Source organism: Pelodiscus sinensis, chromosome 3, assembly GCF_049634645.1.
Source record: "Pelodiscus sinensis isolate JC-2024 chromosome 3, ASM4963464v1, whole genome shotgun sequence".
Lineage (NCBI taxonomy): Eukaryota > Metazoa > Chordata > Testudines > Trionychidae > Pelodiscus > Pelodiscus sinensis.
In genome coordinates, this window is record NC_134713.1 from 136920268 (window position 1) to 136936053 (window position 15786).

Consider the following 15786-nt stretch of genomic DNA (forward strand, 5'->3'; position numbering starts at 1 on the left):
ACTCTCCTCAGCACAGACATCTTAGCTCCAATCCTACTGCCGTAGACCAGGCGACTGCTCTGTACTCTCCTAAAGTGGAGCACCCATGGGGACGCTACCCGAAGAAGAAGAGGAAGTTACTCACCTTGTGCAGTAATGACTTCTTCGAGGTGTGTGCCCCCATGGGTGCTCCATGACCCACCCTCCTACCCGCTTCAGAGTCTGTTCGTTATGTCTTTCAGGGTGATCCGATTAGGAGGAACTGGCGGGAGCCGGACCGCGCGCAGACTCAGAAATGGTGCGAAGGGCACACTATGTCGCTGTGCATGCACGGTCCGGCTCAACCATGGCTGATGAATTTCCGACCTGGGGCACCGGCACGAGCCCGACACCTAGAATGGAGCACCCACAGGGACACACACCTCAAAGAACAGTAGTTACTGCACAAGGTGAGTAACTTCCTCTTCTTCTTTTTAAAATTGTCTCATTGCTGGCAGCCTAGCTATTCTAATCTCTTCAGGACACTTTGTAAGATCAGAAAATCCATATCATGACAATCTGGGTCTGGTTAGTAAATTTGATCACCACTGAAGCACTTATACTCAAAATAAGATAACTGCAATGGAAACACTAAAGAGAAAGATTGAAATGTGCTTCTTGAAGCAGATAAAAGGCTGGAATAGGTGTCCTGTGAAACACATATGAGAGTTTGCCAAAGAGAATGGCCTTTGCAGTAAATACCACCGCAGATCTTATGGAAGAAACTGTGAAGAACAGAAAACTATACTCATTCACTGCAAAACATGCGTACCTAGAAAAGACTGTTTGCTGTGTAGACACATCCAAGTTATTTCAGAATAACGGCTGTTATTCCAAAATAACTATGTGAACTATTCTGAAATAATTTTGAAATAACTGACAGCTTATTCCGACTTCTGTAAACCTCATTCTACAAAGAATAATGCCTATTTCAAAATAGCTGTTTCGAAAGAAATCGTGTGTAGCTGCTCCACTTCTGCTATTTCAAAATAGCCCCTCATCGGGGCTAGTCTAAGTTATTCCTCCTGGGGCTCTAAATCGAGATAGCATGTCTACACTAGGGAAACCTGCCTTGGGCTAATTTTGAGGCTTTCACTTTATCTAAGTGCCACTACATGGGACAGGGAACCATACATGGCTACGTCTACACTGCATGCTTCTTGCACAAGAACTTTTTGCGGAAGAGATCTTCCACAAAAAGTTCTTGTGCAAGAGCATGTCCATACTGCCATGCGCAAGAGATGTGCTTTTGTATAAGAGAGTGTCCACACTGCCATGGACACACTTGTGCCAGAAAGCTCTGATTGCCATTCACAGAATGGCCATCAAAGCACCTGTGCTTTTTCCGATAGGGATTTCTTGCACAAGAAACCCCTGTTTTCCATCCACACGCCTTTTTGCACAAGAGCTCTTGCACAAAAAAGATTATTCCTCATAGAAAGAGGAAAAACTTTTGTGCAAAAAGCCTTGTCTTCTGACGATCTACTTGTGCAAAAACGTGCTTTTAGTGTGGATGCTCCATGAGTTTTTGTGCAGAAACGTTTGTTTTTGTGTAAAAAATCTGCAGTGTAGACGTATCCTAGGTGTGTAGGTTACACTAGACCATGAAGAATTCTACTGTACTCCCTACCCAGAGAAGAAGCTTTCGCTCTTTATTATGTACAAGTACTGATAAAAGACTGTATAGTTCAGCTTGAAATCAATCCTGAGGCTAGCACATAAATCAGCTTACATCACTTATATCAGTTTCTGTACCAGATGACTGGAGGATAGTTAATGTGATGCCAATATTTCAGAAAGGCTCTAGAGGCAATCTTGGCAATTATGGACCAGGAAGTCTAACTTCAGTACCAGGCAAACTGGTTTAAACTGTAGTAAAAAAAAAATCTAAATGATCAGACACAGAAATTAACATGATTTGTTGGGGAAAAGCCAACAGCGCTTTTGTAAAAGGAAATCATACCTTGCCAAAGTATTAGAATGTTTTGTGCCCTTCAAAGAATATGTAGACGAGGGTGATATAGCACATATATTTGGACATTCAAAAAGCCTGTGACAAAATCCCTCACCAAAAGTTCTTAAGCAAAGTAAGAAGTCATGGGATAATAGGGATGGTCCTCCCATGAATCATTAACTGATTAAGACCAGAAAAAAAAAAGTATAGGATAAATTATCAGTTTTCACAATGGAGAACAATGAGTTCTAAATTAGCTGTTACCACTTGTAGTGGGATGGCTGCCTCACTCCAGCAAGGGCAGCAGAGTCAACAGTCACCGGGGGCCCTGGGACAAGGTGTGGGGGGGACCCATGTCCACACTGGGTGGAAAGGGCAGCACCTAGGGCAGCCATCCCTCAGCACTGCCCAAACCAGGGTGTGTGTCCCCTCTCTGCCTTCAAAGCTACATGGAGGGGCAGAGTACCACTCTGCCCCTCCAACAGTGATTCAAAGGGGTCTGGGGCTCCAGCTACCATCACTGCCACAGTAACAGAGGTGGTGGCCAGGAACCCAAGGCCTCTTTGAATTGCCAGGCATTGGGACAACTTCTCTCTATTTCCCTTCTTGTCAGTGGGCCTGGGAAAGGGTGTGAAGGAGGGCAGGACAAGGCTGACACAAGAGGGTCCCTGGGTTTGGATTCAGAGTAGTGGATGGGCCTGGGTTCCCTGCTTCTCCCTTGCATCCCACTTGGCCACACTGGATCATGGCCTTTACAGACTGCAGCTTGCCCCTGGATCAATGAGCTAGACAATTAGGCTGAAGTTGGCCACAGTGGCAGGGGGTGAGACTAAAGACTACTGGTACCCCCAGAAGTGGTGGGCACTGCCAAAGGGCAGTGTCCCAAAGAGGACACCATAGTCCAGGGAATGTTGTGGGGTCTGGATGGTGAAGACAGCAGAGCAGAAAGTGACGACAGGTGAGACGCCAGCCAGAAAGTGGCACACTCCAAGAAACTGAGCTAATTCCCAGTGTAACCAGCAGGAGGTGCTGCAGCAAGGAGTTTGAACCTCCTTAAACCACTCAAGGAAGATCTTGGTGTCATTATTGATAGTTCTCTGAATACTTCCACTCGATGTACAGCAGCAGTCAAAAAAGGTAACAGCATTAGCAACCATTATGAAAGGGATAGACACAAAATATCATGTCACATATAAATCCATGGTATGCCCACATTTTGAATACTGTGTGTAGTTCTGGTGGCACCATCTCAAAAAAAAATTAGAAATGGAAAAGGTTCAGAAAAGGGCAACAAAAATGATTAAGGGTATAGAACAGCTTTCATATGAAGAGAGATTAAAATTTACTGTGATTGTTCAGTTTGGAACAAAAGTTGACTAAGGGGGGATATGATAGAGGTCTATAAAATCAAGAATGATGTGCAGAAAATGAATTAGGAAGTGTTATTTGCCCCTTCACATAACACAGGAACGAGAATGAAATGAATAGGCAGCAGGTTTAAGACAAAGGGAAGTGTTTCTTCACAGAACATACAATCAACCTGTGAACTCATTCCCAATAGATAGTGTAAAGGTCATAAATATACATAGTTTTAAAAAAATGAGATACATTCATGGAGGATAGGTCCATCGACAGTTAATAGCCAAGACAGACAGAGATCCAATCCCTTCGCTCAGTATCCCTAACACTCTGCTTGCCAAATGCTGGGACTGGATGACAGCAGATAGCTCACTTGATAATTGCCCTGTTCTGTTTATTCCCTTTGTAGCATCTGGGATTGATCACTGTTGAAAGACAGGATACTGTGCTAAATGGACCATTGGTCTGGCCATTCATATGGCCTTAACATCTCTGATCCTAGAGAGCTTTGTAGAAAGTTTCATTGTGATGCTGTTAGAGCAAACAGTGAGTATTTGAAAGCAAAGAAAGTATAGCAATGTTGGGAAAAGTCAAGGTTAAGGTAGAGTATCAAAGCAAATAGTATAATGTGTACTTCATTGTAACAGGCAAGAGAGCTCATTGTTGGGTCATAACTTCTTAAAGCCTTTGTGAAGAAATTGGGCTTAAGTAAATAACATACTCATTGCCTTGGAACATGTGATATCACAAAAAAAATGTTCTTAGATTTTTACTGCTATACTGTGTTTGATAAAAGGTGTGAACTTTGTGTGTCTACAGAGCCAAACTAAACACTACAGTCAGACCTATGCCGAATGATACCAAAGAAGCTGCTAAAAACCAGAAAAACTGGTTACTCAAAGTGGCAGTAGCTGTGGAATATTTTTTTAGAATGCACAGCACCCACTGTGTGTATACTGAAAAAGATCAGTACTGTATGCATTGGTGATACCAGTGAAGCTCTTGTTATATGGAGACCAATATCCAAGTCCAGAAACCCAATATTCCTATTTTCACAGCAAGAGACAATTTTGTACAATTAGATGTATCTCAAACTTACCAGCAACTGAAGTGCAAGCATGAATTTTGAGTGTGCCCAACAATACCCATAAGGGGCAATTCTAGTATAATGTGAAAAATAGAAAGGAGCATAAACTTTGTCAAATTAAGGGTAAAAATATAATAAGAAGAGCCAAAAAGAAGTTTGAAGATCAGCTAGCCAAACACTCAAAAAGTAATAGCAAAATGTTTTTTAAGTACCTCAGAAGCGAGAAGCTGGCTAAACAACCAGTGGGGCCCTTGGACGATTGAGATGCTAAAAGAGCACTCAAAGATGATAAAGTCATTGCGGAAAAACTAATTGAATTATTTGCTTCAGTCTTCAAGGCTGAGGATATTGGAGAGATTCCCAAACCTGAGCCATTCTTTTTAGATGAAAAATTGTCCCAGATTGAGATGTCATTAGAGGAGGTTTTGGAACAAATTGATAAACTAAACAATAACAAGTCACCAGAACCAGATGGCATTCACCCAAGAGTTCTGAAAGAACTCAAATGTGAAATTGCGGAACTATTAACTGTGGTTTGTAATCTATCCTTTAAATCAGCTTCCGTACCCAATGACTGGAAGATAGCTAATGTGACATCAATATTTAAAAAGAGCTCTAGAGGTGATCCTGGCAATTACAGACCGGTAAATCTAACATCAGTACTGGACAAATTAGTTGAAACTATACTAAAGAATAAAATTGTCTGGCACATTGATGAACATAATTTGTTGGGCAAAAGTCAACATAGTTTCTGTAAAGAGAAATGATGCCTTACTAATCTGCTAGGGTTTGACTACACTGCAGCATTATTTCAAAATAATAATGCGTCTACACACAAAATGCATTGCAAAATAGCTTTTTGCTAATTGAAATAGCACATCCACACTGAGTGGACGCTGAATCGCATTTAAGGTTGGCCGGAAACAGGTCCAGTAGGGCATCAGGTCAGGAGTTACTTTGTGTGGCTGCTGCCTGAGGCTATCTGCAGGCTGTGCTTAAAGGGACCCCCCCATGGACAGCCAGTTCTCAGCTTTCCCTGCTTGCTTGCCTATCTCGATGAAGGACAGCAAAGCATTTTGTCTCTGCATGCTCTGGTTGCCCTCACTTGGGACATCACACCACTCTGCAACATGGAGCCAGAGCTGCCCCTAGGCACTCTGGTGCTTCTCTTGAACACGTTGCTGCAAGCCTGGCTGCACTTTCTGCAGGCTGCCATCTGGGAGGTCCATCGGGAGGCTGTCAATATCCAGGAGGCCCTGCAGGAGAACTTCCACCCTGAGGAGCACTAAGAGCCTCCCCTGGTCTGTCCCACTGGGGGCTTGTGCCTCATTCGTCCCTCACGTCCTTCCACTTACCCCTCCCTAATCCCCCTTCCTGATGTAAAATAAAATACATGTATTTTCACGAACACAAACTCTGTATTTAACAAAACTGGGGGGGGGAGGGAGGGAATGAAACTCTGGTGAAACTGGGGAAAGGAGGCAGGAGAGGGGAGGAGAGAGGGTGAGAGAGGGGAAGGGTAAACCTGGGAGGAGGGAGCTGGAAGGGGGAATCAAGGGGAAAAAGGGGGAGAGGAAGCTCAGGGCTCAGGGTTGAGGGTCTCACTGGACCAACTTGATTTTCATGCGAACCTGCTCCTGGGTTCACATGTGGCCTTTGGCAGCCAGGCTGGCAGCTATCCTGCAATAGATGGCTGCGTTCCTCTGTCTAGTGTGGAGATCATGGACGTTGGGGGCATCCCGCCCAAACCTGAATAAGGTCCTTGATCTCCACCCTGGACCAGGAAGTGGCCCACCTTCTCCAGGCCCTGGCAGGCTCCTGGGAGCTGGCAGACTGCTCCTGGGGAGTGGTGTGGAGGGCTGGCTGCCAGTGGCTTGCTGGCTCATGTTTTGGGGCCACTGGGTCGGGGCAGTGACTGCTGGCTCTGGGCTGGCAGGCTTGGAGCAGGCATAGGCACTGTGGCCAGAGTCTACCCCTTTAAGGGCTCCGGGGAGTGAGGGAGGGAGAGAAGTGTTCTTGGTTGAGGCCAGAGTGGCCACTAGGGCACCCTGAGAAGGCTGGAGGCCCCCTATTTCGAAATAAGTGTTCACGTAGCACTTATTTTGAAATAGCAATTTCGAAATTGGCATTATTCCTCGTGGAATGAGGTTTACCAATTTTGAAATCAGCCCTCTGCTATTGCAAATTCATTTTGAAATAACAGTCTAGCTGTGTAGATGCTAGGGTAGTTATTTCAAAATCACGGCTGTTATTTCGAAATAACTTTGCTGTGTAAACATACCCCTGGAGTTCTTTGAGGAGGTTAACAAGCATGTGGACAAGGGGGATCCAGTGGATATAGTGTACTTAGATTCCCAGTAAGCCTTTGACAAGGTCCCTCATCAAATGCTTTTAAGTAAACTAAGTTGTCATGGGACAAGAGGGAAGGTCCTTTTGTGGACTGATAACTAGCCAAAAGATAGGAAACAAAGGGTAGGAATAAAGGGTACGTTTTCAGAATGGAGAGAGGTAACTAGTAGTGTCCCCCAAGAGTTTGTCCTGGGACCAGTCCTTTTCAACTGATTTATAAATGATCTGGAAAGAGGTAAACAGTGAGGTGGCAAAATATGCCGATGATACCAAACTGCTCAAGGTAGTTAAAACCAAAGCAGACTGTGAAGAGCTTCAAAAAGATCTCACAAAACTAGGTGATTGCGCAACAAAATGGCACATAAAATTTAATGTTGATAAATGTAAACTAATGCACATTGGAAAGCATAATTCCAACTATACATACAATATGATGGGGATTAATTTGGCTACAACTACTCGAGAGAGATCTTGGAGTCATTGGGGATAGTTCTCTGAAAGTATCCACTCAATGTGCAGCGGCAGTCAAAAAAGCAAACAGGATGTTAGAAATAATTTAAAACGGGATAGAGAATAATAAGATAGAGAACATCTTATTGCCTCTATACAAAACCATGGTATGCCCACATCTTGAATACGGCATACAGACGTGGTTGAATCATCTCAAAAAAGATATTGGCATCATAGAAAAGAGGAGACTAAGGGGGAATATGATAGAGGTCTATAAAGTCATGACTGGTGTGGAAAAAGTGAATAAGGAAAAATTATTTGCTTATTCCCACAATATAAGAACTAGGGGTCATCAAATGAAATTAATAGGCAGCAGGTTTAAAACAAACAAAAGCAAGTTTTTCTTCACTCAGCGCACAGTCAACCTCTGGAACTCCTTGCCAGAGGATGTGGTGAAGGCTAGGATTTTAATAGGGTTCAAAAAAGAGGATAGGATAATGAGTCTTGTGGATAAGAGAGGAGCAGTGGATGTGGTATACCTAGACTTTAGTAAGGCATTTGATACGGTCTCACACGATATTCTTATCAATAAACTGAGTAAATACAACTTAGATGGGGTTACTGTAAGGTGGGTTCATAACTGGCTGGATAACCGTTCTCAGAGAGTAGTTATTAATGGTTCACAATCCTGCTGGAAGGGCATAATAAGTGGGGTTCTGTGGGACCAGTTATGTTCAATACCTTCATCAACAATTTAGATATTGGCATAGAGAGGACGCTTAGTAAGAGTGCAGATTATACGAAGCCAGAAGGGGTTGCAACTGCTTTGGAGGATAGGGTCATAATTCAAAATGATCTGGACAAACTGGAGAAATGGTCTGAAGTAAATAGGATGAAGTTTAATAAGGACAAATTCAAAGTACTCCACTTAGGAAAGAACAATCCATTTCACACATACACAATGGGAAGCGACTGTCTAGGAAGGAGTACTGCAGAAAGGGATCTAGGGGTCATAGTGTACTACAGGCTAAATATGGGTCAACAGTGTGACACTGTTGCAAAAAAAGTAAACATGATTCTGGGATGCATTAACAGTAGTGTTGTGAGCAAGACACAGGAAGTCATTCTTCCGCACTACTCTGCACTGATTAGCCCTCAGTTGGAATATTGTATCCAGTTCTGGGCACCACATTTCAAGAAAGATGTGGAGAAATTGGAGAAGGTCCAGAGAAGAGCAACAATTAAATGATTAAAGGTCTAGAGAGCATGACCTCTGAAGGAAGACTGAAAGAACTGGGCTTGTTTAGTTTAGAAAGGAGAAGACCGAGAGGGGACACGATAGTGTTTTTCAGGTATCTAAAAAGGTGTCACAAGGAGGAGGGAGAAAATTTGTTCTCCTTGGCCTCTGATGATAAGTCAAGAAGCAATGGGCTTAAACTGCAGTAAAGGAGGTTTGGGTTGGACATTAGGAAAAACTTCCTAACTGTCAGCATGGTTATACACTGGAATAAGTTGCCCGGGGAGGTTGTGGAACCTCCATCTCTGTAGATATTTAAGAGCAGATTGGAGAGAGATCTATTGGGGATCGTCTAGACAGTACTGGGTCCTGCCATGATGGCAGAGGAGTGGACTCGACCTCTCGAGGTCCCTTCCAGTTCTAGTGTTCTATAATTCTATGATTCTAAGAGCTAGATAGATTCGTGGAGGTTATGTCCACCAATGGTTCTTAGCCAGGGTGGGTAGGAATGGAGTCCCTAGCCTCTGTTTGTCTGGAAATGGGTGACAGGGAAGGGATCAAATGAGGATTACCTGTTGTGTTCCTTCCCTCTGGGGTATCTGGTATTGGCCACTGTCAGCAGACAGGATACTGGGCTAGATGGACCCTTGGTCCGACCCAGTATGGCCATTCTTATATTCTTATGTTCTTAGTGTACTTTCAAATGGGGTAACTGGTGCTCTGGCTGTATTTCAACATATAATGGATTCACTACCTATTGGATGAAGCACTAATTCCAGATAGGAATAGGGAATATTTTTGCAATTAGCTTTAGCATAGCTGCAGCAACACCGTTCTGTTTTCATTAAGTTCCTGTGTCCCTCTCTCCCTCAAGGGATCTTTAGCAAAATAGGCAAGATTTCAGGCAATCCCTCAAAGTATATATCAATGTTCAATTATAAGGTTGCTGTCATACTATGAGACTTAGCACAGACACCTCTATACTGTACTTATGGCAACAGATTTCTTAAACTCCCAAACAAAATGTACCCAGTTTATATGTAGAGTAATAGGTGGCAGTAAATCAAACTCATATTTTATTTGGTGACTACCAAAGCCAGATAGATACGGCTAGCTTTGTTGATTGAAGAGTCAAGTTCTTCAGTTAGAGGATTTAGGGATCATGATTGATCCAGCTCCCACTGAAATCAATAGAAAAGACTGAGAATCAACTTCCACTGATGTTATCTTTTTACTAAAATGTGTCTGCAATAGCCTGCAACAGGGGGTGGGGAACTTTTTTGGGGTCGGGGGCCATTGACCCACATTAAAATCAGTCAGGGGCCACACACAAGTAAAAAGCAAAAAAAAAAAAAAAACCCACAAAACCCTCACTGACGTGGCCCCTGACTGACAAGGAGAAAGACCTTCACATTTCCCTCACACACCAGAGCCTAGAAGGACCCAGGCTAATAGCTTTTGTGGACCAGCAGGGGAGCTGGAGTGTGCCCTGAGCCTCAGGAGCCAGATCCAGGCAAACCTGGGACTGCATCTAAGCCCCCAAGCCTTAAGTTCTCCACCCCTGGCCTACAGACTAGTAGTGGCTACACTGTGTGCTAGACAGGAGGGCAAAATAATCTTTTCACCATATACAGGGATTGAGCATCATTGCCATGTCCTCAGGTAAGTGTGAAGGTGCTGCAAGACAAAAAAAGGAACCAAACTACTTTCACCTTCGAAAAACTCGCGTTCAAAAAAGCAATCGGAAGATATGCAAATTAGCACCACATTTGCATATCTCCTTTCGGGGGGGGGGGGGGGGGAAGTAGTCTAGATGTAGCCATAAGGAACACTTTGGGAAAGAGGCCAGGATCACCCAATACTTTAGTCCTTTAAGTACATTAGGAAGGGGAGGCGGATTAAATGTGTGTGTAATTTAGGAGTTGATATGTTGAGCTATAGTGTTCCACAGCACGGGGTTTCAGTACTTAGGACAGGGTCTCCATGTGCTAAATAGAGCTGGAAAGCACACACAGCAGCTCCTACTAATGTCAATGGGAGCTGGTAGGTATTTGGCACTTGTGGAAATCAAGACACTTATTTAGATGTCTAAATGGATGTAGGTGCATATCTTTGAAAATCTTGGCCCATGTCATTTCAGAGATATGCATTATAGAGAAAGCGAGAGTGCCACCTTCTCACAAAGCAATTGGCTTTGCCTAAACTTAGTCTAGTGTCCCTGGAAATGGATGAATTGAGTGTATGTGGGTGCCCTCTCTCCTCTCCCTCCTTAGCAGATAGGGTAGGTGATTGCTTACATGATGACAAAAGTGGATGTATCTGCTGCCTGTTAAAATGCTGCAACGTGTATTATTATCCTCTCTTTTCTTTTCCCCTCTCAGGATGTCAGGCTTAATGACAAATGAAGGAAAACCCTGAAGGAAGGTATTAGTCTGTGGCAGCAGAGATTAAAAACAAATAATTGATTGAGGGATTTGCAAGTAAATGTTTGTCTTCCTTTCACCAAGTACATCTGCCTGAGGCTGGCTTGCTGCCTGAGACTGAGGCATGTAGGAACAGGCACTCTTCCTCTGGGGAGCGGCAGGCACAAGTGGGATAGCTGAGCTGTTTGGAGGCCCAGAAAGGGAAAAAAAACTCTGCTTTGTTCACTATGATTTGCAGTTTGGCTTTTTCAGCATTCTGATTGTTACAGAGGGATTGCAATGTGTATGTTGTGTTGTATCTTGCTGATGCTGATGCTGACTGTCTATAAAGGGTATGACTTTATGTATTTATAAGTTGTATTAACAGACCTCTGGAGAAAAGCCTGTTAGCCCTCTAAGATGCAAAGCAGGCTGGGATTACCTGCTAGTAGCTGAGTAACACTCACTGTCTTCATCAGTGCAGGACTAGGATCTTTAGGGGAAGAGCTCAGAGAGCTTTTGCATCAAAGGAGACAAGAAACACTCGCTCCTGGAGCCCAGAACAGTCTTGATCTTGGAGCTTTTTTATATTAACTTGATTTGTTATGGACATTGGGCTGACAGTACCATCCTCCGTAGCGAAATGGGATTTCCTCTTTCATGTGCACATCACACCCAAGAATCAATGCAGCCTCTTCTTTTCGGGAAGGATGTAGTTTAACTTCTGAAAGTGGAAGCCTAATGAAGCAGAAACTCTACTTTTCTTCAAGTAGTAACGTAGTTTTAGATTGACTTTGTAAGACTCAAAAAATCTTTACATTGTGGTCTACTGCTGCAAGCTCTTAGTGGAGACATGCCACTGCAGCAAATGTGACTTTCACCGCTATGGTTTAATCCATTTTGAAACCAGTAGGAACCAGTGCGCATCACAGTTTGTACCAGATGCAGTTATACGGGTTTGCTATACCAGTGCAAAAAAAGAAATCTAATGTGAGAATCACAAATATATTTAGGCACTTAACTCTCACTGCTAATTGTATATAAAACATCAGTCACATGTGGGGGATATTATAAGTAGTTACTTTGTAGCCAGGGACTGGGTAGAGTTAAATGTGGGGACAGATTCTGATCTCTGTTGCACTGATGAAAATCTGAGGTAATTCCATTCATTCAAAGGAGTTAATCAGGATTACATCAGTGTAATTGACATCAGAATGCTGCCGATAATTGGGCCATTGAATCCAAAAGAACTGTTAATCATTAAAATGTTATATTTTCATTGAAGGCTAAATAAAACAAACAAATATGGGTCTGAACCTTCTTCATTTGAAGTCAATGGTGATATTTGGTGTCTTCAGTGAGGGCAAAATCAAGTGAGTTGTGGTATTTTTACAATAATATACATGTGTATGTTTGTTATTAGGGTAATTCATATCTACATATAATTGTATTTTAAAGAATGCCCATCACTGCCTAATATACTCTCCCCATAAACTAAAGACTTCTACATTTAGCAGCACCAGGGATATCTCTCCAGTCACCCAAGATTTCTGCAGTTAGCAGCACCAGGGATCTAAGGAAATCTGCTGCCCTAGTCTGGTCACAGATTCATGAGCTGTATTAATAGATAGGATTAGCAAATAAGAACAGGTCAGAGGCCTGCAAAGCTCTTTCTTGTCTCTTGAGATTTCCCTGTTTAATTTCAGTCTCAGTGCACAGCTTCCTAGAATGCAAGGAGCAGAAGTTTAAGACACCCAGAGACATTTTCTTTTACTTGGCATTTGGGACTAACCAGAAGGGTAGGGAGAGGGAAAGGGCAAATTCTGGGTCACGGGCTTTGCCTGAAAATGTCTCTCCAGTTTTCTCCACAGGCACCATGGAGGAACAACAACATCACCTTTCTGAACAAAGAAGCTCCTGTCTCAGAACAAGGAGAGACTATTATAGGCTTCTATCTACTGGCCTTAGGTATGTACTATCTCTCTGAATAGCTTATGAAATGAAACTCCTTTTTCAGTGTGTAATAAATTTCAAAGGGATTCCCATGGTGTTCATCCACAAAGGAACAGGATGTCATAAATTGAAACTTTTTCTTCAGACAGTTCTTTTAAATATAGCTAGTTTATTTTAGTTTATTTTAAATGCAAACATTTGTATTGAGGGCATAAGGATATGGCGTTATAGTCCAAGCTACTCCTTTAACTAAGGTTCACTTGAGATGTGAGAACAAAATATCTTGTACAGAAAAACATGATATTTCTTTGTTTTTCTCAAAAGGTCTCGATGGCATTCACTTGGGCTATGTCTACACTACCCAGGTTATTTCAAAATAAGTTTATTCCTCTTCACAAGCAGGAGTTGTTATTTTGAAATAACAAGCCCATTATTTCAAAGTAATGGGTTTGGGTAGTGTGGACGCTCACCTTGTTATTTCAAAATAAGGGGAATTATTTTGAAATAACTTGCCAATGTAGATATGCCCTTAGTGTTCTGTGGTTCTAGTTTCTGTTTACTGAAGTCTGTATTCCATTTGTGTTCAACAAATTGTTCTCTTTCTAAAATTAATTCATTTAGTTCAATAATTGTAGAATTCTATTTTAAATTTGTTGACATTCTTCCATCTAATATTTTATATATGCCTAAAGGAAACTTTCTTGATTTGAGTCTATTAAAGATACCTTTAAGAGCTAAATTATTACTCACTAAGGGTACATCTACAGAGAGAAGCTATTTCGGGATATCGGAAGTATCCTGAAATAGCTACTCCTTGTCTATTGAAGCAGCTTGTTATTTTGAAATAGATTTCAAAATAATGGGTGGCTTATTCCAATGTCCTGGTAATCCTTGTTCCACGACGGTTAAGGAGAATTTTGGAATAATGCATTATTTTGAAATTTGGCGCTGTGTAGACATAAGCTAATTTGAAATACAATCAGTATAAGCTACTTATAGCACAAATAATACAACAACATGTATACATGTCTAAAAGCTTGATATTCAGATTACCTTGCAAGACCACTATTATAAACTCATAGTAAAAGTGTTTTAAAACGTAACTTCATATTAACTCACCTTGTTCCTAAGGCATTTTGTATTAAGTATTGTATTGTAATTTTCAGCAAATTCAGTGCAGGATGATGGTGAATTACTGTATCTGTTGTTCTATAGGCAGACTTTATAACATTTCAAAAAATGTAGATGTACCAACTGACAAAAAAAAGTCAAAAAACATCCCTTTATTATTCTGACTTCATATGAAAAATATCAAAAAGTAACTGTTTTCCAGAAAATAATTCAGAACCACTTCTTAGCTTTATATTGAATGTATCTATCAATATACGATAAAGAAATGAAGCTGCATATAACAGACATTGTGCATATTGAGAATTCCATAGCCATGTAAATAGAAATAGTTCCTGGATATAACTATTGAGAATCTTGTGAATTAATCACACTCTATAATTGTTCTTTTTCTAAGCTTATCATGTATACTCCCACTCTTCAGTGCTAACAGTAGCTGCAAACCACTACCTGATATTTGTAAAGCCCTGATGAAGAGTCTTTAAATCTTTTCCTCATATCTGTACAAGAGTAATGTCTTTAAAATGAAACTAGCAGCCATAATGCAGTTGGAGTAAGGAATACGACAGTCCAGAAAAAATAGCAGCCACTTTATTAGGAAGCTGAATAAAAATAATGTGGTTGAGAGGAAGTAGAGATATTCTGATTTATCACAGATCAGCATGCACACGTGCATACCCATGCACACAGCAGCCTAGACAATCAGCACATATACAGTAGTGCAGGCACCACCAGCACAATCAAGTACTGAATGAGCCACACTAGAAAGCACTCTCAATTAGGGCTTGATAGACATCAATGACAAAACACACATTGACTTCAGTGGTTCAAGATCAGGTCTTAACTGATTAGCCCCGCTGTGAATGGGATACTGTGATTACTTAATACCTACCAGACTCCTTCCCAGCACATTGGCGCTGCAGGTTGCACTAAAGAAATAAAAATGATACAATGAAAATAGCAGTAGAGTTTTCCCTGTCTTTTACATATATCATCTTTTTGGAAATTTCTAGATATGCTTATAGCTAGTTTACACACTAGGGAAAATTCATCCTTATTGTAACTTCACTGTGAACCTGAAGACTCAGGTACACTCTCAGTGTTAGCTTTTTCCATCAATAACACAAATCAAAGTGTATTTGCTACGGAAGTTAACAATTTCCCAAATTTACATTGTCCCTACTGATCCTGTAGTCCATATCAAAGTCTTTCAAATGATTAGCTAGTAGAGACAGATAATCATTTTTCATTCAAAATATTTTAAATAAAAAAACGTCTTTTTTTTGTTAAAACAGAGATTTCTGAGATAAATGTCAATTTCTGACTTTTGGGGAGGAAAGGTGAGGAGGTATCCATAGAACAGAACATTTCCTTTGTTTTTAGGATTGCTGAGAACCAAATAAAAGGCTGGTTTTCAGGTTTAGGGCTTTTCAGTCAAAACCTGGAAATATGTGAAGGTAAATTTTGGATCAAATTTTTAAAATATATAATCTGTTTCTCTTTATTCCCATACAAAATTTGTTTCCTGACCAGATCTACTAACTAGCTTCTTATCCATATGCATATTTATATATTTTTATATTTCCAGTGTACTTCTACTATATATATTACTAGCATATTTACCCAGCTTTGTTCAGGGCAGGAGGCTGGAGGTGAGTGGGGAGCTTAAGGCGTTGCCCCAAGATTCATAACAGAGCTGCTTGCTCTTCCCCTTCCTGTCCCTGTCAGGGAGTGAGGACGAAGTTCACAGCTCATCTGCCCCTTGTGCTCCCCAACCAGAGTTTGGAATGAAGCAAACTGTGAATTTTCCCTTCACTCCATGATGAAGGGAAACAGCCCGCAATGTTCC

The 15786-nt window shown here is 41.5% G+C and overlaps 1 protein-coding gene across 1 annotated transcript in view; it reads left to right on the forward strand.

Moving 5' to 3' along the window:
- Nucleotides 1–12428: 12428 nt before the first annotated feature.
- Nucleotides 12429–15786, forward strand: part of LOC102447773 (visual pigment-like receptor peropsin) — a 50329-nt gene continuing 46971 nt past the window's right edge. Inside the window, exon 1 of the mRNA XM_006131291.4 lies at nucleotides 12429–12824. Within this exon, the coding sequence (XP_006131353.1) occupies nucleotides 12704–12824 (121 nt within the window). The 5' untranslated portion in view covers nucleotides 12429–12703. The remainder of the gene's footprint in view (nucleotides 12825–15786) is intronic.